Raw genomic sequence first — 24,173 nt, 5'->3', positions numbered from 1 at the left:
TGGCACATACTTGCTCTCCTATTACAGGTGTTCGGGAGACCCAATATAAATTGATACCACGCTGGTATAGGACTCCAGACGTCCTTTCGAAAATGGGATTAGGCATGCCGAATACATGCTGGAGGTGCTCGAATGCCCCTAGCAACCCGCTTCACATATGGTGGCAATGCTCTCTCCTGCATCCATTTTGGTCAGAAGTCCTTAAACTTTCTGCAATTATAATTGGGGAACCGGTCCCATTTAACCAATTGTTCTGGCTGTTTCACCTATCCCCCGCTCCCATTTCGAGATATAAGAAGTCCCTGTTGTGCCATTTAAATAACGCGGCTATGTCCGTTATCCCGGTAAAGTGGCGCTCCTCCTCTCTTCCAACAGTAAGGGATTGGTTTAAAAGAATTGATCTCTATATGGAAATGGAGGATATCCTGTCTTCTGTAGAAGATAACTATACAGCTTTCAGGGATACATGGTATCGTTGGCTAGACTTCAAAGATTCGTCCATCTTTAAGGACATTTTTGCAGCACATCCTGTTTAGTTTGTAGCACCTTCGAGGTTTATAATTTGACTGACCCCTAGATTTAGTTAGGGGAGAGTTGCTCTGCTTTTATTTTGTTTGATTTTGTTGAGCCCGGAGTTGTATGTATTTATTTCTTTGCTTTGTTTTATTTTATTTTATGTTATATTTTATTCATATGTAATTGGTGAAATGTATGTGATTTCTATGTTTGTTTTCTATCATATGCAAATCAATTAATAAAAACTAATTTGCACTAAAACTCCAAGATGTTCTTGGCAAGTAACACAACAATCACACTACATATCTTATTAACATAGGAGAAACATACAAACAACAACTGGGTAATATACTAGTGACTTTTAACCCTCTCCAGATATTGAAGCTCACCAATTTCGAACCATTGAGAAATATGCAAATCTATGGTAGTATATAGACTGCAGATCACAGTCTCTTCACAAATTGGTTAGGCAACTGTACCTAATTTTTATCACAGGAATTAATTATATAGCAACCTCAATCCCCTCTCTCAGCTTACCCAAACTGTCCTGCTCTCTCCCCAAACCTTTTCTCTCTCCTTGGCTAATAAACTCTGCTGGGGACAAGGTGTTGGCCTGCCATTGGCTAACGGGCTAGATTGGGCAAGGTGAAGCTATCCCTCCGCAGACTTCCTCACTGGGAAGGCTCCTTTGCAGCTGGTATGGAGACTTTATGAAAATAAAACACACTAATGCAGGGACAGAACCAGGATATTATAGTGGGGTGATGTACATGTTTATCCAGGTGTATTTAACTCCTTGTTAAACTTTGTACTTTTTTCATACAGTTCCGTCAAGTACCTGTACTTTGCACTTTTGTCATACAGTTCCGTCAAGAGATTTTACTCATTTCTCATACCCACACCAGTCCTATTCCAGGATAGACTATTTATTGTTAGGCCATAGACATTTACATTTGGTTCGTACCGCATCTATTGGTTTGACGACCTGGTCAGACCATGCCCCAGTTATGTTGGATCTATCTTTGGGAATAGCTGACCACTCTTGCCGGCGTTTTAATGAATCCCTATTGACTGACCCCTATTGTAGATCCCAACTGGCTGAGACTATTGACAGCTATATTGAATGTAATGTAACTCCTGATGTATCCAAACTTACTATATGAGAGGCACACAAATGTGTACTTAGAGGGATGTGTATTCAAATAGGTGCTTATTTGAAAAAACAAAGGATGGCCCAAATTGAGAGTTTATTGCAGAGGATACAGAACTTGGAGTCTTCTCATAAAGCTTCCCTTGCTTCTGATATTTATGTTGAATTAGTTGCTGTGCGTACGGCATTGAATAAGCTCCTTCTTGATAAAGTCAAATACTCTTTTAGAAAATGTCGTAGCAGATATTATAAATGGGGTAATAAACCCGGAAAAATGTTAGCTCGTGCACTACGTACACAAAGAGCTTTATCTTTTATTCCCTTTATTAAGGATGAGAAGGGCCTGACTTTTCACGACACCAGTGGGATTGCAACATCATTTAGTTCCTTCTATTCTTCCCTTTATAATCTCCCTCCCTCTGCAGCTTATCCTGATGCCTCGGAAAAGCATAGGGGATATTTCAGCATGTTTGCACACACTGGAAAACTGTGTCAAGAACAGACTTTGGATTACTCTGACCTCAACCAGCAGTGAATACATTTCTGTCTTTATATCTTGTGCGAATGGAATCTCAGGTCGGCATGAACTTTACTGACATGGGCAGGGTCCCCCCATTTGTCACACATGATATACAGTGCATCCGGAAAGTATTCACAACGTTTCACTTTTTCCACGTTTTGTTATGTTGCAGCCTTATTCCAAATGAAATAAATTATTTTTTGTCCTCAAAATTCTACACCCAATACCCCATAATGACAACGTGTAAAAAGTCTTTTTGCGATATTTGCATATTTAATAAAAAAAATAAAAATAAGACATCACATCTACATAAGTATTCACAACCTTTGCTCAATACTTTGTTGATGCACCTTTGGCAGCAATTACAGCCTCAAGTCTTTTTGAATACGATGACACAAGCTTGGCACACCTATCTATGGGCAGTTTCGCCCATTCCTCTTTGCAGCACCTCCCAAGCTCCATCAGGTTGGATGGGTAGCATCGGTGCACAGCCATTTTCAGATCTCTCCAGAGATGTTCAATTGGATTCAAGTCTGGGCTCTGGCTGGGCCACTCAAGGACATTCACAGAGTTGTCCTGAAGCCACTCCTTTGATATCTTGGCTGTGTGCTTAGGGTCGTTGTCCTGCTGAAAGATGAACAGTCACCCCAGTCTGAGGTCAAGAGTGCTCTGGAGCAGGTTTTCATCCAGGATGTCTCTGTACATTGCTGCATTCATCTTTCCCTCTATTCTCTAATCCATCTTTCCCTCTATTCTAGTCCATCTTTCCCTCTATTCTAGTCTCCCAGTTCCTGCCGCTGAAAAACATCCCCACAGCATAATGTTGCCACCAGCATACTTCACTGTAGTGATGGTATTGGCCTGGTGATGAGCGGTGCCTGGTTTCCTCCAAACATAACGCCTGGCATTCACACCAAAGAGTTCAATCTTTGTCTCTCATGGTCTGAGAGTCCTTCAGGTACATTTTGGCCAACTCCAGGTGGGCTGCCATGTGCTTTTTACTAAGGAGTGGCTTCTGTCTGGGCACTCTACCAAACAGACCTGATTGGTGGATTGCTGCAGAGATGGTTGTCCTTCTGGAAGGTTCTCCTCTCTCCACAGAGGAATGCTGTAGCTCTGACAGAGTGACCATTGGGTTCTTGGTCACCTCCCTGACTAGGGCCCTTCTCCCCGATCGCTCAGTTTAGACGGCCGGCCAACTCTAGGAAGAGTCCTGGTGGTTCCGAACTTCTTCCATTTACGGATGATGGAGGCCACTGTGCTCATTGGGACCTTCAAAGCAGTAGATATTTTTCTGTGCCCTTCCCCAGATTTGTGCCTCGAGACAATCCTGTCTCGGAGGTCTACAGACAATTCCTTGGACTTCATGCTTGGTTTGTGCTCTGACATTCACTGTCAAGTGTGGGACCTTATATAGCCAGGTGTATGCCTTTCAAAATCATGTCCAAAACAACTCAATTTACCACAGGTGGACTCCAATTAAGCTGTAGGAACATCTCAAGGATGATCAGTGGAAACAGGATGCACCTGAGCTCAATTTTGAGCTTCATGGCGAAGGCTGTGAATACATATGTACATGTGATTCCTTATTTATTATTTTTTTTATTAAATTTGCAAAAATCTCAAAAAAACTTTTTACACATTGTCATTATGGCGTATTGTGTGTAGAATTTTGAGGACAAAAATAAATGTATTCCATTTTGGAATAAGGCTGTAACATAACAAAATGTGAAAAAAGTGAAGCGTTGTGAATACTTTCCGTATGCACTGTATGGTAGCTGCCTAAGATATGAATCTGTATTGCACAGTAATCACCAGTGATCTAAAACTGGAGAACCCTAAAACTTTTCTTGGAAATTAGAGACAGTTGTAAATGATGGGGCTGATGCTGAATTTGATTTATGCCTGTTTGTTTTGCATAAAATATGGAAATTGCGCATAAGAAAAAAAAGGCTACACACCAGGGGCATTTTAAGAGAGGAAGGGGTCCATGTGCATGCGTAGGTCTATGGGAACATCGAGTTCCCACCATATTCCCAGTGACTTCTGAAGTGATTGCACATGCGCAAATCTCTGGGAAAATGGCTGCCACGCCATTTTCCCAGTGATATCTACTGCTCTGCATCTTCGATGTGGGAAACTGGATAGGTAGGTATAATTATATGGGTGCAGGATGTGCGGTGTGGCCCCCCCCCCGGAAGCAGGGGCCCGTATGTGCCCCACACACCCTGCACCCATTATAGGTATGCCAATAGTACACACATATGCATCTGACACTTTCGTTTGTGACTAGAGAGGCAGGGACAGGGGAGGGAAGGAGTGCTCTATTGTAAGCAAGGAACAGTAAGGACGTACACTTGTGAACAGATGCTTAAGAGAGATCCATGTACAGTCTCCGTGGCATCCGCCCCTGTGTGTTTCCCATTTGTAAGGTTAGAAGATAGTTTTCATATAAGGAAACCTTTATTGTAGGTTTTCTTGCTGAGTGACCCTTTAGCTGGATTACCTCAATTACACTGACATGTCATGGGCCTGATTCTGAGTTGTAGGCCATACTTACCGACTTTATTTGTCCTCTTCGAGAGAATCCCGGAGAGGACATGCATTTGGCCATTTCGAGGAGCGGTGGCCGAGCTCCTATATCATTAGGTCCTGCCCCTGTCACAGCAAACTGCTGCAAATTGTGGTACCGCGAGGAGGGATGGGGCTAAATGATTCGGCTTTGCGTCAGTTAACCCTGCTCCCTCCATGCGTGGCCGCTAGAGCCGTAACTAGACTTTTTGGTGCCCTGTGCGAGAAAGAGCATTGGCACCCCCCCTCCCCAATATTTCGAATAGGAACATAAGATGTGCACCTGAGAAAGGGCCATAGCCTCATGGGGAAGGGCCAGGGAAGAGATAGGAGAAGCCAGGAGCTGCTGGGGATACAGGAAGAGGAAGCTACAAGTGAGAATGAAAATTGACAGGCCCAAACAGCGCCCCCTGCAATGCGGTGCCCTGTGCCATGGCACTGGTTACACTATCCTAGTTACGGCCCTGGTAGCCGCGATTCCTGGCAATTATCTCCAGATTCTGTCCACTTCAATAGGAAGTGGGTGGGAAGGGGGTGCGGAGGGCAGCAGCATCTTATGTAAATAGGTGCATCCTGCCGGCTTCTGTGGTCCGAGGACGCACCATTGGATCACCATCGGGCAGCCATCTCAGTAAGCTAGGCGTACTCAGAATGGCCCCCGGAACTCCTCTGCCGGGGCCAGGAAATCTGCGTCGTAGGACGCAAACCCCTGGCCTCAGCATGCCCAGCAAATGAGGCCGGCACTCCTCTGTTTTCGGAGATGCAGGTCGCCTCTGCCCTTGAATGGCCGCAGTCCGGCAATAAGGCTGCGGCTTCTCTGACACTGAGACCAGAGCGGCAGCTGCATCCCAGCAGATGTGCACTGCAGCTCTGGCGCATGCCCAGTCAACCCACCGTCGGAGATGTACACAAACTATCGGGTTGCATACATCTCTGAATCAAGCCCAATGTCTACAAGGAATCCCTCTATATAAACAGATGATTACTGAGCTAGTGTATACTTACGTGAAACCTTAAAACATGACCCATTGAGATTATTGGAGTTTAGCTATTTTAAGTGTAATACATATTTTTTTAATGTGAACATAACCTTGAAAACGGAATTGTTATTGCATATAGAGAAGCCCGTTTTCCACACTGCTGACACTTGAGAATCTCAAAGTTTTTGAAATTCATCTGAGTGACTCACAAGCACATGAGCAGGAGGCTGGGTCTGTGCATCAAGTCAGGCATCTTTCCTTAAATCCATCACATGATGGGCCTGCAGGCTTTTCATAAACAGGAGGAGGGATCATGGGGACTGACTGCCATTACTTGCAGCTGTGAGTTGCTGAGCCCAATTTAAATGCTGGTGTGCTGAGCCTTCTGGAGCTCACTTGCTTGTCAGGGCTGAGGATGCAGTTTGCAGTGCTGGGAGGGTTGGTGGTGATCAGTCTCTGCCTGGTTTCAGGCATCCAGGCAGGAAAACGTGAGTGTGGGTGTTTGGCATATGTGGGTTATACTGTTCTGGTTGCTGTATTCATGATGTACAAGCTCTTATTTTCTTGTTTGACTTCTGTTTATCAAAGACATTTCAGTATAAGGGTTATGGGTAGATGTACTAAGGGGTCTATATACTAAATCCTTCAAGAGAGATGAAGTGGTTGGTTAGTACCTTATCTCCAATCTGCTCCTAACTATTACTCCTACAGTGTTGAGAGAATTTATATTTAGGGGCTGAATTGTAGGTACTTTATCTCCATCTGCTTTCTCTTTTCAAGACTTAGTACATCGACTCCTCAGTACACTTCCCTTAATGTTTCCTAAAGTATGTTGTAGTTCCACAATAGCTGTAGCTCTTTTAATGGTGCTTCTTGTTCCTCATTGTGGGCAGCACTTGCTGCAGTAACTGACTTGTCACTTTGAATAATGGATTGCTTTGGGATAAAGGTAGCCATACACTGTGCGATGAGCCATGTAGTGCAACTGCCGATCCATCAGCAGATGGATCGTGCTGTCACCGCCGGCAATCGTGCGGTCCTGCTGACCGCACTATATGCCGGCTCCTCCATCGGAATGGGATCGTACATTGCATCCCAGATGGGAATGGGATCGTACATCGCATCTCAGATGAACATGCGGGAAGATCTGGGGATGCGATATATACGATCCCGTCGGAATGGGATCCCAGATGGGAATGGGATCGTACATTGCATCGCATCTCAGATGAACATGCGGGAAGATCTGGGGATGCGATATACAATCCCGTGGGCGCGTGCAGCATGATATCAGGTACGATATTGTGCCCATACATGGCACGATATAGCACCTATATCGCGGCACCTATATCGTGCTGTGTATGGCCACCTTAAGACTTGTATCCATCTTAGTAAGATCAATTGTATTGTTGCTATCCCCTGATAAAAAGGTGTAAATGTTCTAAAATACCAACACACAAATTCTATCCTTACTATTTGTCCTAAATCTTTGCAAGTTGGTGCATATTCAAGGTCAGGGATTTTGGAGGAAACCTAACTACATAGAGATTGGCACTACAGGTTTTTTGCTGGGGTGGGTATGGGATCCTGGCGGCCGGAATGCTGCCGGTGAGAATATCGACAGCGGCATCCTGACAGTCAGGAGTACTTACCTACAGGGGTCAGTATTCTAACACCAACCTCTAACCCTTCTCAGTGCCTGAACCTAACCCACCCCCTAGTGCCTAACCCCCGATACTTACCTTAGGGCGGTCGAGACTCTGGACCCAGGATCCCGGTGCTGTTATTTAGACCATCGGCATGTTGGGGTGCTGACTACATCCCATTTTGAGTGTATGCTGTTGTGCATTGTGGAGATACCCAGTGGCACACTGCCAGCAATTGAATTCTCCCCATACCAAAAAAGACTGGTATGGAAGTGGTAATACATAGCTTCCTGTGAGCACCACTGCAGCTTATGTAGTTGTGCACACATTGAATCACGTGTAGAGAAAATCATGTCCGTTTGGGCTGTCTCCTCTGAAACTTTTTTTGTTTGGCCCATTAGTAGAGGATATCCTTAATATCGCCCAATGGGCTGATCTACAAGTGGACTATGCAGACTTGACTCCTGACACATTTGAGTAAGGATGGCCATCGGTGTGTAACCATTGATGTTGACCATCTTTTATCATTGATTATATAAAACCATTGAAAGGGAAACCATCGATTGTTTCAACCACTGATGCCTGTACCTTCTGACATACTGTGCTGCTGGCCAATCAGAACTGAGGGCTGGGGCTTCAAGGGTGCATCAAGGCTGTGTCCTGGCATGTTGTTTTTTTTTTTTTTTCTTAAAAAAAACCAAAAAAAAAACCATCTGGGTGCTCTGCCATCAATGGCAGAACTATCTGTAACCATCAATGTTTTGAAAACCTCAATGGTGTCCCTACACTTGAGCATAACTGTAGCTGTGATGAGTAGCCATTTGCTGAGGTGTGGAAAATAGTACCTATATTAGAAACATTTCCTGTTATGGCAGTAACATGTTTGCTAGTTGGTGCACTTTATTTTTTATTTTTTTTATTAAGAGTTTTCTAGGATGCTGATAATTGGGTTCTGCGATCTGTACTTTTTCTCCCGGTCAATGGGCGTGGTACAGTTGAGAACGTGGAGAACAAATGGACTTGATGTAATTCTCAAAGATGGCTTTAGGGCCAGGTACTGTAGCTGACAGGAGTGTCGTGTGCTGTTCTGCCACTGTCGCCCAGCCATTTCAAGGGTTGATATGTATTGTATTCAGAGATGCTCTCCTGCATACCACTGATGTGATGCATATCTGTGCTATTGTCTCCTTCCTGTCAGTTTGAAGCAGTCTGGCGCTTCTCATTGACAGACACGGCGGACACGGGGCATGCTGGGAGGGAATCCCTCATAGCAGCACGATTCGGTAGAAGCCCATAGGCTTCTATAGGGTAACTCCAGCAAAAGCTACATTACCCTCCGCATTGGAGACCTGGCGGCCGGGTGATACACATGGAAAATGCACTAAAACCCCTAAAACGGGGCTTTTACCGCATTTTCCGTTTAGTACATCCCGGCCATAGTGCCTAAAACTGGGGCAGCTTTAGATGGCCTGCTTTTAAAGACAATTATTCCATTGGAAGATGGAGATCCACCAATAAATCTTGTGGATAGAAAATGTGAAGCTTTAGGAAACTGTCCACAGGGACAAGTACTAATGTAGCTGAAAAAGTATAATGGATATATAGCTATATAGATACATCCCCTTTTTTTTTTTTTTTTTTTTAATAGTTAAAAAAATGTATTGGGAAACCAAAATCATACAGACCAGCAGTACAAATAAACACATTTTTTTAAATAAAATATTCAATAATCAATGGTGCAATAAATGCAAATAAAATAAACTGATACTGTCCATTGATTGTCATGAGTGTACATGTAATGACAAAGAGTAGAACAGAATACATTGGACCAATGCACTAAACACCATATCAAAAAATACTGATTTCTTTAATAGAAACTATAGAGTGCAGACACCATATAGACTGATGGAGAAACATAAAATATATTGAATTTACATAGTATACTTTAAAAAAAACATAAAAACTTAAACCAACTAGAAAAATAAATAAAATAGAAAAATACTGCACATGGAATATCAGCTAAAACTAATAGGAGCAGAAAATGGTAACATGCATATACTCTGTGTACTACATAGCAGAGCACGAGGACTCATAAACTGACTCCAGTCCAGTCAAATTTGGTTTCTGCCTTGCAGACAAGATACATACAGCTCATGTTCTACAGTAACATTCACCAATGAAACGCACACTGAAAAGTCTGGGCCTGTGGGAGACTGCTATGAGCGAGCTAGGCACACTTTGGCAAGGGCACACAGATTAGCAGTATATTGATCCAATTAATCATCCTCTCTAGCTCCCAGGCTACAGAATTGTGGTATAAGTGCTGAGGGGAATACCAGTATTAGAGCAGATTTCACCTTGGTCCAGAATATCTGAATCTGAGCACTCCCACAGTAAATGTCAGTCACTCAGGCATTGCACAGAGGTCAGATTGCTGGCCTCCAAAGTGCAACAAGTGAACAGGAGTTAAATACATTGTGTTAGATAAATAACTGGATCTGCTGAAATCTGTTAGATGTGGTAACCTTACAAGGAAATTCCAAGGCTGCTTCCCACTCCTCATCACTGAGGGTCCCCACCATCGTTTCCCTACCTCTACATAGTGTAGGCAAAGAATCTTTGTGATGGGAGGACAATAAAAAGGAGTATACAAAGGACAGGTCCCAAGGTTTACACAAACTGTTTCACTGGGGAGTGTTCAATATTTGGAGGACCATCCTGGAATTGGGCAGTAAGGGTGTAGCTGAGCTGCAAGAATCTATAGAAATAAGTGCCCGGAAAACTAAACTTCTCCCTCAGTTGAACAAAGGATTTCAGCACTGTCAGAATACAACTGTCTCACCATACCAACACCTCGAGAGTCAGAGACCTGTCTTACAGAGAGCGACCAGTTCAGGGAATCTACAAGAATGCCACAGAAGTGTCTGGATCTATTGCAGTAAACTGGAATAATGCCTGTACCTCACGCCATATCTTAACCGCTTGAATAATTAATGGGGGGCTACAATTGGAGATCTTGACACTCAACAGCAACCATTGATGTTGACCATCTGTTATCAATGATTGTATAAAACCAACCATTTCACAGGTGACTCTGGGACAAGGAAGTGTCCCAGAGTCGCCTGTGAAACTTCTTGCAACTGTGGCCACACCCCTACAAGGTGTTTAATATTCTCACCCAGAATTATGGTAGTAGTTGCTTGGAGAGGCATATGGGTGGCAGACGAGAAATCCCTTAACATTCAGCTGACTTTTTTTTTTTTTTTTTTGTGTGTGGGGGGTGGCTAATTTAAAGACATAGGAAGTAAATACCATCATTTGCAGCAACTTCAGAGAACATGAAGTTATCAGCCAAAGAAGCACTTCATTAATTTGGTGGGACCACTTTCGGACAGCTTGGTTATTTCTTCAGGAATAGGTAAGGCATGGCCAGAGCTCTCTCAATAACAACTTTAGACCAACCTTTAAAATTCTGCCACCTGCAGGTTGTTTTGTAGTAGGACATTAATGTGTTTCACCAGGAAGCTGATAACTGGCTGCATTCTAAGGCATCATATTGGTACTGCTCCAGGCACCCTGCAATACAAATACAGAAGCCACTGTTGCATTGAGGTGCTGTCCACTGCTTTGTGTCCTGGTTAGCAGCATTGCTCACTCGGGTCTGTCTGCAGAATTGTTTCTTATGTGAACAATGGAAACATGGAAGCTTACCACTCAAAGACAACCAAAGGTACAATATAAAATTCAACTTTATACCAAAGTGGGAATCTTTGATCTCCAAAGTCACTTCAAGTGCAGCTGGAAGCATTAGACTGTTGCAGGAGGGGCACAGGTATTTGTGCAAAGACTGTGCTAGATAAAGCATAAATGAGCTTCATAATTTTTCACCTGAGGTGGCTCATACAAGTAACTTATGAAAGACCTTTTGGCATGGAATAGTTGTGGTTTTGTTTTATTTGCAAAAAAATTAGATCCAGAGGTGGGGCTGCAGCACAGTCCAAAATTTTATAAAATATATATGGAGGAGTGACAAATATGTATAAAATTAAACTATACAGTAGTAACACATTATAACCAGTCAGGTATACAACAAAGGAACCAATATAAACAATTATACCTATAGGTATAAAAGTGCCTAGAGCTCTTTGGAAATCATGCAGGTGTATGTGTTTTTACACTGTTCACACACAAGCTTATAGTTCTGGTGGGGTACCACATATAGGCATAGTAATATATACCATTTGGCTGGGGAAACAGCCGGGAAGCCGGCGGATATAATGCAGACCGCCGGCTTCCCGGCTGCTAAATCCTGGCAAGGGTTAAATGGCAGGCGTCGAAATCTTGATGCCTGTTTTACCTATGCTGGGAGATCTGCGCCCGGCATCCCAATCTAAGGGATGCCAGGCACAGACAGCTGCGGGGGGGAAGGATTTGGTTAGGTTTAGGGCTCCCGGCTGGAGTTGGAGTTAGTCACCCTCGGGTGGAGGTTAGGGTTAGCCACACCCCCAGGGGACTTGGGGGGGAAGGTTAGGCCTCCCTAAGGGAGGGTTAGGGGGTAGAATAGGTTAGTTTATACTTGCCTTCCGATGATCCGGATTTCCACCTGCCGGTATTTGAACCGTTGGCCATGCGGCCGCCGGTAAATCATACCGAATCCCTATTGGCTATCTAGATTTGTTCTGTTACTTTGTTTACCCTGTGTTGTATCTGTGCTCCTATATAGCAGTGTGGAAATCTGTGTGGCATTTTGTAAAAGTAAATGACTACAGCACTGTGAAGTTGGTGCACCGGGCATGCTGGACTATCCTTGCTTGGAAGCACCTGACATGTAGAGTAAAAATCTTACATCTATCCGCAACTAATGAAGACCAACTAAATACCCCGGCTTAATTTTTGTACCTATTGAAACAAAACAGGATAGGGATTCACTCTTTCCTTTAGGACCAGCTCAGTCCCAGAATACTCTTCCCAGATGGCTTTGTAGTTGTGCAAGCTTATAAGGGCAACAGCTGTAAGGTTCCAGAAGTAAAGGTGCAATCTCATGGGCATGCAGGACTCAAGACTATATATAAAGCAGCCGGATGGTTCTAAGACCACTTTCCAGACACTGAGCAAAAATTTATCAGAACTTCTAAAGAGGACTATTGTAGAAGATTATATATGCTGGTTGCTATGGACAACTTTGCTACTTGTCATTAAAGGTTTGATACATCTCCGATCTGCTGCAGATGTACAGTTTGGAAGGAATATCCTTGAACCACCTATACAATAGTCTTGCTGCAATTTGCACTTGTACTATTTGTATAAATCAACCTCGTTTCCTGTGTTGCTTGGGTACATATTACATTCACGAATGACAACCAAGGAGTTTGAAAAGGAAACTGAATTGCAGCCAGATACTGTGTTCTGTAGGTCAGCTTGGAAAGTTTCTCAGACATGATGGGAAGTTGTTCCACTGTATGCCTTTTTTAAGGGGTTTCTTTGTCACCACTTGCGTGACCAAAGCTTTCACCCATTTGTGAATGGCTGCCATGGGGTAGAGAACTTTACTTCCACAAGTCTCACTTTATCTAATGACTTAACAGTATTAAATGAACGGCTAAGGCTTTAGTGTACAGTAGTAAAATTGTATTTACTGTGAATTCTTACCCCAGGTTTCTGGAGTGTTGGCGGTTTTCCATGGGGATAATTAGGTTAAATGGACATTGGTACAGCCCAGTTAACAGTTGCTCTCCTTTTGATTTGAGTTCATATTTAGGCCCGTATTAAATTTGGAGCGAAAAGCCAAAATCGGCTAAAGCGTCGCTGATGACATCATTTCGCCAGGCGGAAAAGTATCGCCGTATTCAATTTGGGCGGAAAGTCAATGCAATGTACTAGGCGAAAAAGTTTCGCCTATGAATAGCAGGCGGAAAAAAGTAAAGGTTTTCGGGTGTAACGTTGTGGGATCCCCGTGCAGCCTTCAGACAGTCCCCCAAAGGTAAACTGCATAGAAATTTATTAAAAATCACTCATTTTGGGGGACAAAGTTAAAAACTAGACTCCAGGGGGGTCCCCAAGTATGCCCCAGGTGTGGGGTGTTTTTTTTTTTTTATTTTTTTTATTTTTTTTATTGCAGTTGCTTGCTGTAGGTGGCTTTTTCACTTTTAGCAACTTTCAAATATGCTGGCCCCCATTTTCAAGTACCCCAAATTTGCTGGGATAAGTTATTTTCTGAAAAAAAAACCTCCTGAATACTGTTCACCACTTATACAAAAAATGCTGTTTAGCAGCTATTGAGCCCGTTTAAAAATGCCAATACCTCCAGCAAGCCATATCGGTGGTACCATCGGGAACCCCCATGTCAGAGCATCTTTTGGGGGGTGTCAGGCTGATTTCAACAAATCTGACATGACTTTCAGTTTGGCCGGGTCCCTTTTTCATGTACTTTCAAATTGAATATGGGGATACGTGGGCATACTTTTCTGCTTGCGAAGTAGGCGGAAAGTCCGCGAGGCGAAAAAGTATCGCGGCTGCGGATCAAATTGAATACGGGCCTTAGTCACCTTTAATAGCAATGTTATGGGTCTTTGTTACTACTTTGTTTTGACACCAAATGGATGAACTGAATCAGCTCTTGGGTGGTTCAGTAGTGGATGAATCAAAGCACTTAAATAGCCACTGAAATTTGATGTAAGTGGCTTTGTAAGGCTGTCACCATTCACCAATGCATTTCCAATGGATAGTTCAGTGAGTTTGTTTGAATCCTGTGAAAAGCTGAGGAATTGGTGAAAGTTCAGATTTGCACCACAACCTGGTGCTGTTGGCCTGACTGCTCTCAGCAGTGTAAGGAGTGTGCAGAGGTAGTCGAGGTAGATGGTGGCACAGAACATGTGGCTGTAGAGCTTCCCTGTTCCCACCTCACTCCAGGCTAATGTGTAGCTAAACTTGCAGGAGTTCCTGTCAATGTAATTACCCACTGTCTCCTGGGGAAAACATGGCCTTATTTATACCTGAGTAGAAGGTGCTACAAAATAGGCAATTATACCACCACAGATGGTGACAGACTCCTCCCAGGGGGATCTGATACTGCACATATGCAGAGTGCCAAATTCGGGAGCCGTTCAGAGGCTGCAGGAGAGGAATTGTAAATGCCTCCATGTGAATATCCCTCCATAGGCTTAAAGCAGAGGATGGTGTAAACCTATTGGACATAGGAGTCAGACGGTAGTACCCATTGATGTGATCTGCAGGAGATTTGTGACCTCCAGCATTAGGCTGTTGGCACATGGCAACAATACATAAGTTTATGCAGAAACTGCTTTCTACATCTTTTTATGAGTAAAGATTGATAAATAGGCTCCTTTTATGCAGGTAGAATTCATTCCGTTAGGGCTGCACACATGTAAAGGATAATGTCGTAAATTGGAAATGTTCAAATATAAACTTTTGACTTGGTGTATTTGGGTTTATTGGAATCGTATGACTTGCTAACAAGCCAAATGCATCTAATTTAAGGACAGATGGTCTTAACATGTAGAATTCTTGTAACTTAATTACAACTAGTATGTAGGAGAAACTGGTTCTTCCTGCTTTTGTATGGTCATGATTCACTGGTTTAAACTTAAGTAATGGATACTCTCTTGTAGAGATGGGAGGTGCTTCTATCTGTAGTATGGAAGGGAGGTTGTGTGGACAGTCGTAAGGAATTTAGCATACATGAACTAACTGTAGCTTATAGTAATGTCTTTTGCATAACACCAGGCAACATTTTAATGCTCCTACTCTTCAGCCACATCTCCTAGTAAACATGCCTACTTGACACTGTAGGTTCTGTGAATCCTAAAGGTGTCTACACACTTGGCGATATGCTCACAATCCGACATTGTGTCCGATTTCCCCTTGCCCTCCCCACAGAAGCTCCCCTGCAGTCGTGGGCACGATTTGGTGTTAAAAACTGTCCATTGTGACAAACTATCTATCGTGCATCGTGACTGAGTGACAGATCTGAAGATGCGATGTACAACATGTATGGACGCGCATCGTGAGTGAACACTCACGATTTGAGAATATTTTACATTTGTCATGATGCGTCTGAATCGTGTAAAATATCGCTAAGTGTGTAGGCACCTTAATACTACAAGTGGTTATTACTGAGAGGCTTGTAATAAAGGTACTTCAAATGGCCTCTGCAGCAAGCATTATCCCAATTTAGTCTTCTGTAGCAGCGTTTAAATACTGTAGTTCTAAAAATGTTGGAATTAAGTGAATGGGATTGTATGTGATCGCCATGTTCTGCTTATTAAAAATGACTCTTGGTGCTCATCTGGCAACCTGTCAAAAGACACTACCTTGGCAAAGATGGGTTTTTGGGGTTTTTTTTGGGAAAAGGAGTTTGTCTAGTCACTTACATGTGGCTGCCAGTAGTTAATGGTAAGAATTCAAAGCAAAGCAGTCATTACATTTCACATGGTATGGAAAATCTTTAGACTATCAGCACATGGTTTTCAGGACCTCCTGCAGCTCTTAATTTTAGAGAAGTTAAACCCTATACACAGTGTCTTATCCATTAAATATTTAATGGTGCTTGAGCGCAGGCACCATTAAATATTTATTGGTTGGATACAGAGAATTGTATTCTCTGAGTGCCCACAGCTAGTATATACAACTTGAGGAGTAAGCGAAGGATCCCCAGAGGCTATATTTACCATGTCTTCATTATGCAACGGTCAACCTTCTTACCAAGGTAAAAGACCAAGGGGGGTGATTCAATTGTTTTGGGCGTCTACACAAATAGGCGCCTGATGGCGCAATTCAAATGTTGCTCTGTTCAGACTCCTAAAGCCACAGGGGACACTACTTTTTGCAGCCTCCTGAGATGCAAGAATAAATGTGTGCAAAGTCTGTTCTGGGTGCCTTAACCACATTACTGGTTTGCACAGCTAAACCTGGTGCTTTTAGGCATGTTAAATACTAATTGGTGCCTGAATTGAGAAGCTATTGAATTGCTCAATCAGGCACCTATTCGTATAGACACCCAGCGGAGGTACAAAAAACACTTGACTCTCCCAAACCCCACCTCCCATAGCCAGGCACCCATGTTGTGTGAGGATAAAACTTGAGCTTTAAATAACCAGGTTGGGCCTGCATAATGTACTAATTCTGGGCATACAACCTAACAGGATTTCAGGATGTGATGGAATTTGGAAGGAGATCAGGCAAGGAAGGCGGCAGCCACCATAACCAGATACATGGCTGGTTCCCAGACAGCAGTTCATGGGATGAGAAGCTTTATCCTGCCTGGAAGACTAATGATGCCAGATGGGAAAACTGCTGGAAAGGTAATTACATGGTTGGGTTTACATATTTTAGAAGTGTCAGAATGTGAACTTATTACTTATAGCGCTAAAGGACTAGATGTGAGAACTGCTGGAAAGAATAGCTGGGTTTACTTATTGCCGCCTTGGCCAAATATTCCCATGGTTGTGTTGCTTATATTTAGAAGAATGGGTATAGAGGTGGTGCTGGAAGCAGACTTGAGGGAAAACTGGCAGTTTAGTTAAACTTTACATGGAATTTGTCTAATCTCCTGAGCTTGTTTTTCCATTGTAGTACAGGCTGTTCATATCACTCCATGGGGGAGATGTATACAACCTTAAAGTACCAACCAATCTGCTCTTAACTGCCATTTTTCAAATGACAGTTGGGAGCTGATTGATAAGAGTGGAGAGTGATAAAGTGCCAACCACTCTTCAAGGCTTAGTACATCTGCCCCGTACAAGCAAAAATTTATGCTGGCTAAAACAAATAAGCACCTGGGTCTTGTGTATGTCTTTGGTTTCTGTCCTGGGGTTTTGGCTGGTTTTATGGCTGAACAGCCTAGTACCAACTAGGGATTTGCTGATCATGGAACTAAACTATCAGATTGTGTACTGGCATATACAAGAGTATGTGGAATGAATGAAGGGGGGCATTACTGCCCTTTTAGATCCAATGCAGCTGAATTATGACTACCAACAAATCACTGCAAAAATTACTTGAGTAACTTAACCTCTCCTGTCTCTTATCTAGATGGTAAAGTGTTGGCAATCCTGACCAGTGACAGCCCTGCGCTGATAGGGTCAAATGTTACTTTTGCTGTAACTCTAAAGTTTCCCAGGTGTCAAAAAGAAAATGAAGATGGGGACATTGTCTATGAAAGAGGATGTGGAAATGGTAAGGGTAGTTCTACACCTGTAGAATGACATGCCAGAAGGTCCAATGTGTGGAAATCTAAAAGTCTGCCCTTTAGTTTCCTCCAGTTACCAAGACCAGTACGTGTATAACTGGACCAAGTGGGTGGATTTCTGTGATGAAGGAAACTGCAGTTTTGTCAAAAAGTATCCAGATGGAAGACCATTCCCGCACCACCACAAGTGGAGATGGAACAACTTTATTTACATCTTCTCAACATTGGGTTGGTATTGTGTCGAACATATCAATATGATGTCTCTGCGGGCTCTAAAATACAACTTTGGTTCACAAGGAAATATTATGGGAATTTAAAGAAAAAAAATATATGTTCACTTATATTGGACTTCATAAGATATAGGAGTCTATTTACTAAGCCTCTGCTCCTAACTGCCATGTCACAGGCTGTTTGAAAAATGTCAGTTAGGAGCTGATTGGTTGGTACCTTATCTCCATCTGAGGCTTAGTAAATAGACCCCATAGTCTAAAGCTGGGTGGGTACACACTGTACGATCTGCACAATCAACGATATCTCTGAACGATTTCCCTTTAACTTTTCTGTAGTGCAGCACAAACTATATTGGGTGTACACACAGATATCTATGATGGATATCTCCGTGAAGTCCTCCTGCCACATCTCTGAACATGTAAATCGTGATGAAATCGCCCAAGTTGGCCTGCATGTACGGATGACCATAGATATCATTATCATCCATGCAGAAACACGCATCGTTGGTCATTCACTGCATAAAACAACAATTTATCGTTCATAGAGATCGTACTTTAACAGCAAGACATTAGAAATAGACTTTAAAGACTCACATTAGATGTGATGAACTTGACTGCATTTCGCTTTACCTAGTGTAGAACCTATAAACCGGCTAAAGTGAAATGTCACTAGATTAGTTTGTACTTGGGACTTCATCTTAGATGGGTTGTATAAGCATATGATATATACTGTAAATACGTCAAATCTTTAACACCTACTCCATGTCATAGATGTACTTGAGCAAATGGGTGGAAATATTAAGTATGATGGGGGATTTAAATATTTCTAAGCGGCAGCAGCCATTTGAGACCTAATTTGACACCATTTCTACACTCAGGCCAGTACTATACACAAACTGGGAGATCTTCTGCTCTTTTGTCACTGAACACTACAAACATCACAGCTGGCACACAAATGATTGAAGTGTCAGTCTTCAGAAGAGGCCATCGAAGACATTATCCCGTTGCCAAAGCAAGTGGTATCTACATTGTAACAGGTGAGTCTGCATGTGTGCACATACCCATGGTGCAACTTTGAAAGATGCAATGTGTGAGGCTTGAGCCCCTTCCAGAATAGATTTAATAAGCATTGATTAGCACATGGCTGTAGTCTGTCTTCAGGGGTCTAAGGTAGGACCTGCTGATTAGTCTAACTGTCCTTGAGCATCTTAGTGGGTGTCCTGAACCTATGCATGTATGTATTGACAAAGCTGCAACATGCTTTGAATATACACTGCATACTGGCTGATTCCTAAACAAATGAGGAGTAAATCAAGGTCACATTATATTTTTCAGATCAAATTCCATTCTATGTTAACATCTCCCAAACAAATGATAAGAATTCCTCAGACAACATCTACATTAAGGATTCTCCAATTAAATTTGACATCAAAATCCATGATCCAAGTAATTACCTCAAGAAGGCTATAATGACCTTTGAATGGGACTATGGTGATGAAAATGGGTCATCTGTTTCCAATAACCCGCTATCTAGTCACACATACACCATGCTTGGGAACTTCAGTCTGAACCTGACCATCAAAGCTGCCATTCCTGCACCCTGTAAGCCTGTTACTCCTACTCCTGTCCCTACAACACATCTACCAACAACCACCAATTATTTCACCACTGCAAATTCAACTGGTAAGTAGTAGTAATACTAAATATATACCCTCTTCTACCTCCAGAATATTAATGTCACTCTCTGATCTACAGATATTTCAACTGAAACTCCATCATTTGAGAATGAAACTGCTCCACTAACCACAGAAAGACCTAATATTACCACTACTCATATTGCAACACATACTACTCCTGCCCCTGGCTGCTTTACCTACAGATATGGTTACTACAGCACCAAAATTACAGTTGTAGGTAGGTTGTAGCAAGCCAACAATGGCACTCACAGGTTCTGGTATGAGGTCAATCTTAGTGTTTCCTTCTTACATCCTAGATGGCATCCTTCAGGTCAATATTATTGAAATGACAAGTGTCAAGGTGTCTACTTCTCAGACCGCAAACTCACTGATGGACTTCATTGTGTCATGCCAAGGAAGGTGAGTGGCTCTGTATGGTGTGAGGCTTATAAGTCTATAATAACTAAATTGTTTAAAATGCAGTGTTCCTTCCAGCCTGCCTACAGGTGCCTGCACAATTGTGTCAGATGCCACTTGCATGGTTCCTCAGAACATGATCTGTGAAGATGTTCCAGCTTCTGACCAATGCTTGGTGACCCTACGTAGAGCCTTTGTAGAGCCAGGATTTTACTGCGTGAATATTACACTGAGTGATGATGCAAGTATGGCTCTTGCTAGTACTCTGGTATCCATAGAGGGAGGTGAGTAAAGTATACAATGTGCGTACAACCAAACTTGGGGGCATATGTATCAAAGCTTGATGCGAGATAAAATTGTGAGATCCTCACAAGCTGATTGGTTGGTGATATATTTAACAATTTTATCTCGCATCAAGCTTTGATACATATGCCCCTTGGACTGTAACCTACAAATCATCTATTTAAACATGTAACCCACAATCCATTCAATAGGAAACTGACTTCAGTAAAGCAAGAACAGGTGACTGCATTGTAAGAAGACTGGTGTGCCTTACTGCTAGGCTGGGGTTCCCTTGGTATAATGTAGTCATAAAGGGAGAAGGCACTTATGTTTATGTGAAAGTACAAATCTTATCCTCTGATGGCATGTTAAATGCACTGTCATTGTGCATCTACAACCAGGGGTGTTCAATGCCAGTTCTCAATTACCCAACAGTTCGTTTTCACAATCTCTAACAATAACCAGGTGAATTTGTATAATTTGCTGGGTGACTAACCCACCTGTTCCCATAGTAATCCTGGAAACATGTCATTTTGGGTTTTAAAATCCAGCCCTCAAATATTCCCCTGTACCACACTATTAAACTTTAGATAAGGTTTCTAGTTTCAAAATGGACACTATTGGGGGAATTAATCTAGCAACCGTAATTTGCCATGGACTAATTGACCCTCTGGCTAGCCAAGTGGCCCTAAAGTGTGGCCACCAAGAGCACTTATAAGGGTTCTTTGGGACCTAAGCAAGTTCCAATAATTATCCTGTTTTCGGGAAGCTGGCAGCAAACTCACAGAATCCATGATAAGTTAACAGACCTATGTGTGCATCACAAACAGAATTTTTTTGGGACGTAATAAACTGGCTCTGATTGAATTGCCCAAACTTTAAAAGTAGTGTTGGTTTTTTTTTTTTGTTTTTTCACCCTCGGAAAATTATCAGGGCTAACTGATTTCCCCTTAGGTCACAAAGGTTCCTCTTAAAATAAAATGTAATTGTTATGCTTACAGATGGATTATAATATGTATTTTGCACACTTGCTAAAGCATGGATGGCTTTATCTCCAATTTGGTCTATGCCTAAACTTGTTTCCTCCCTGCATTTAAAAATAATTGGTGTTAGAGTAAAGAATTCTGTATACTTTAGCAAATTATTTTTTTACCATAACCTCTAGATGCTGGAACTTCCGGAACAGTGTCGGCAGTGCTTATTCCTCTAGGGTTGGTCGCCCTTATTGCTGCAGTGACTGGTGCCATTCTTTACAAGTGAGTTCTCCTCTCCAGTTACAAGCTTGAGTGCATGGGGGTGGAGCGGACCAGCTGTGTAAAGTTTGACTGCTATCAATGGTGGTGTGATATATGCATCCACATGTTCTATATGAAGTCTTGGTTATGGCCAGATTGCAAATGGGGCGGATGGGACTACAGCTCCAGGCCTCCCAACAAATATGCTTGTAACGGTTAAAGTAGAGGTGTCCCCACAGACTTGTCTTAAATCATAAGTATTACAATTGTATTTTTATTCTCCTTACAAAATTATGCAGTTTTTCTGCTTTTACATATTTAGAGAGATATTGGGGCAGATGGTGTAAGTGGTGTACACACCCACATGTCACTGGCCACACCCACACAGCACTGGACACACCCCCTCCACTTCTCCCAGTAAACCCTTGATCACTTCCAGGCACGTGGCCTTTAACCGCACACTTCAACTAAGATAATGGCTGGATTATGTTCACACCTGCCCAACCACATCTGATATGTCAAACATGTTTTTTTTTGAATGTCAAGTCATAACTTTCTCCCCAGGAAATACAAACCATACAGACCCATTGAGAATGCCGCAGACCAAAGTGGTGGACGAGGGATAAAAGTGTACTTCAGCCAAATCAAAGATGTTCTCTTCCAAGGAAACCACGAGCATGATCCACTTCTAAAGAACAAGGCTGGAATAATCTAACATTCAGTGCCTACCTATTCTTTGGACTGACCCATTTCTGCATTCTAAAAGTATTAAATCTAGAACTGGCATCTGTATCAATGTTTAAAGTCTCATTTGTATTTACGGGTCAGTGTTCAAATAAGTTTGCATTAGCAAATCTAGGATTCTAGTTGAAGCCAGGTGCTTTTGGGGTTTGGGTATAGATACTGGGGAGAGGCTGTACATAATACTGTATATTCCATTAAGGCTGAGCAGGGTATGGTTATGTGCAGTTGCCATTTATTATATTGTGTGAATATTAATTGAAATGGGGCTTGTGCAATTTGATTAACTAAAATGTACCAAAGAAACTTGCCCCACCATTAGATAGGCTTTAATATAGAACTTTCCGTTCGGTAGATGGACACTATCGTACAAACCACTAGTAAAACCGTTTCTTTGTAAGCTATAATATATTTGCATTGACTTAACTCCACAACTTTTTATTGCCTTGAAGTTTTATAAGGAAGGTCTAAACTACTTGCTGTATATATGTCATACAGTCTTGGGTAAAAATAGTGTAGCTTAACTGCTGTACTTTAATAACTGCACTTTATCTAATAAAGATATGTTTGCCCTAGAAATTTTTGTGTTACTGGTTTTAAATGCAGTTGTACAGTAATAGGTGGAAGTGGATTCAGTATGATCTATCGCTGGCCGTTCAAATCGCGGCAGCCCGACAAGGATGAAAATCCCCAATCGTCCTAGGTAAGTATTTCCTAACCTAACTTAACCGCCTAACCTCCCCTCCCTGCTGCCCAAACCTAAGTCCCCCAGGGGGTGCCTAACCCTAACCTCCTGGGGGGGGTGCCTCTATTCACCACCACAATGGCTTTGAAACAAACAAGATGTGCTTTAACTGCAGACTTTCAGATTTAATTTGAGGGTAATTCCATCCAAATCAGGTGAACGGTGTAGGAATTATAGAAACCGAGGTTTGGTAAAAGTGCATTAGATAGTGTATATTCTACACTCACTGGCTGCTTCCCTATACTAATGCACTCTAACTCACTTTACTGTAAGTAATCTGCCTTCCCAACTTTCAGCCTCTTGCTGCATGCAATGTCAAGGTAAATTCAGTGCAGTTATCTTACTCACTGCTAGTAGGGTGCTGCTGCTACCAGCATGTGACTCAGGAGTGCTCGAAGTCCAGCCCCCTCCTGGTGCTGGCCAATCTTACTACGAACTGCCCGCTGCAGTATCTGCTCCCGGCCACGGATCCTTCTACTGTCGCAGTTGCTCACAGGGCCCCCCCCCCCCCCCCCCCCCCAAACCCCCCCACACAACTTGTACGTATATTAAATATATATTTACCTGACAATATTGACCATACAATATTTATTTTTAACCCTTAACCAGGGTTACACTCTCAAATAACTGTCTGTACAAATATTTGCTCATCCTGCAACTGATGTAGCCTGTCATGCATTGTTACAATGGCTGATTTAGAGGCTTAAATGCAATTTATGATCCTAAGCACAATGGCTATTATCTGGAAAGGGAGGTATTGGATGGACAGTGTGTGAGTTTACACCCCTCCCCTATTTGACAGTCTTAAGTGATATTTATGGTGTTAAAAATGTATCAAACCTAAAGAGAACAAGTTTCCCATAAAACAGCGGTTCTCAAACTCTCTGCTCAGGACCCCACATAGTTCATGTTTTCCAGGTCACCCAGCAGGTGCACAAGTATATTTTACTCAAGGACACTTTAAAAGATTCACAGGTGGCGCTAATCATTTCACTTGTGATTCTGTGAGGAGACCTGGAAAACATGCACTGTTTGGGGTCCCAAGGACCAAGTTTGAGCACCTGTGACATAACCAATTGACTAAGCAATCTTATAAATTGTTTCATAAATGCTAGGAGCTCATTTCTTTGGGCAACTTCTCCCTTGTCGTTAAGGGTGGGGGGGATTTATCAAACCTAGAGGCTCAATCTGTTTTGCAATATGATAAAGCAAGTGGGTAGGATGCATGTGCTCTGAACAGTCATACCTGTCAGATGCAGA

At 42.5% G+C, this 24,173-nt stretch overlaps 1 protein-coding gene across 2 annotated transcripts; it reads left to right on the top strand.

Moving 5' to 3' along the window:
- The first annotated feature begins 6,057 nt into the window (after nucleotides 1-6,057).
- Nucleotides 6,058-22,747, top strand: GPNMB (glycoprotein nmb). 2 transcript variants are annotated; one of them, XM_088457363.1, is made up of 11 exons: nucleotides 6,058-6,079; nucleotides 16,542-16,700; nucleotides 17,431-17,574; nucleotides 17,651-17,815; nucleotides 18,696-18,854; nucleotides 19,153-19,500; nucleotides 19,573-19,731; nucleotides 19,811-19,913; nucleotides 19,989-20,194; nucleotides 21,358-21,448; nucleotides 21,992-22,747. In XM_088457363.1, the coding sequence occupies exons 2-11, from the start codon at nucleotides 16,556-16,558 to the stop codon at nucleotides 22,140-22,142; spliced, it is 1,671 nt and encodes a 556-aa protein (XP_088313489.1). In that variant the 5' UTR covers nucleotides 6,058-6,079; nucleotides 16,542-16,555; the 3' UTR covers nucleotides 22,143-22,747. The 2 variants fall into 2 exon arrangements, with proteins under 2 accessions (XP_088313489.1, XP_088313488.1); XM_088457362.1 differs by lacking the exon at nucleotides 6,058-6,079 and adding an exon at nucleotides 6,090-6,225.
- Nucleotides 22,748-24,173: the final 1,426 nt, after the last annotated feature.

Source organism: Taudactylus pleione, unplaced genomic scaffold (assembly GCF_031769625.1).
Source record: "Taudactylus pleione unplaced genomic scaffold, aTauple2 ptg000758l, whole genome shotgun sequence".
NCBI classification, from domain to species: Eukaryota; Metazoa; Chordata; class Amphibia; order Anura; family Myobatrachidae; genus Taudactylus; species Taudactylus pleione.
The sequence above is the reverse complement of the archived record's forward strand: the minus strand, read 5'-3'. Positions and strand labels throughout refer to the sequence as shown.

What these genes read in the sequence shown, in the direction of transcription:
- GPNMB (XM_088457362.1), top strand. Translation starts at nt 6,153, where the DNA reads ATGCAGTTTGCAGTGCTGGGAGGGTTGGTGGTGATCAGTCTCTGCCTG. An exon ending in TGAAAGAGGATGTGGAAATG is followed by an intron (nt 17,575 to 17,650) that starts GTAAGGGTAGTT and finishes TCTGCCCTTTAG; the next exon opens with TTTCCTCCAGTTACCAAGAC. An exon ending in ACTGGTGCCATTCTTTACAA is followed by an intron (nt 21,449 to 21,991) that starts GTGAGTTCTCCT and finishes CTTTCTCCCCAG; the next exon opens with GAAATACAAACCATACAGAC.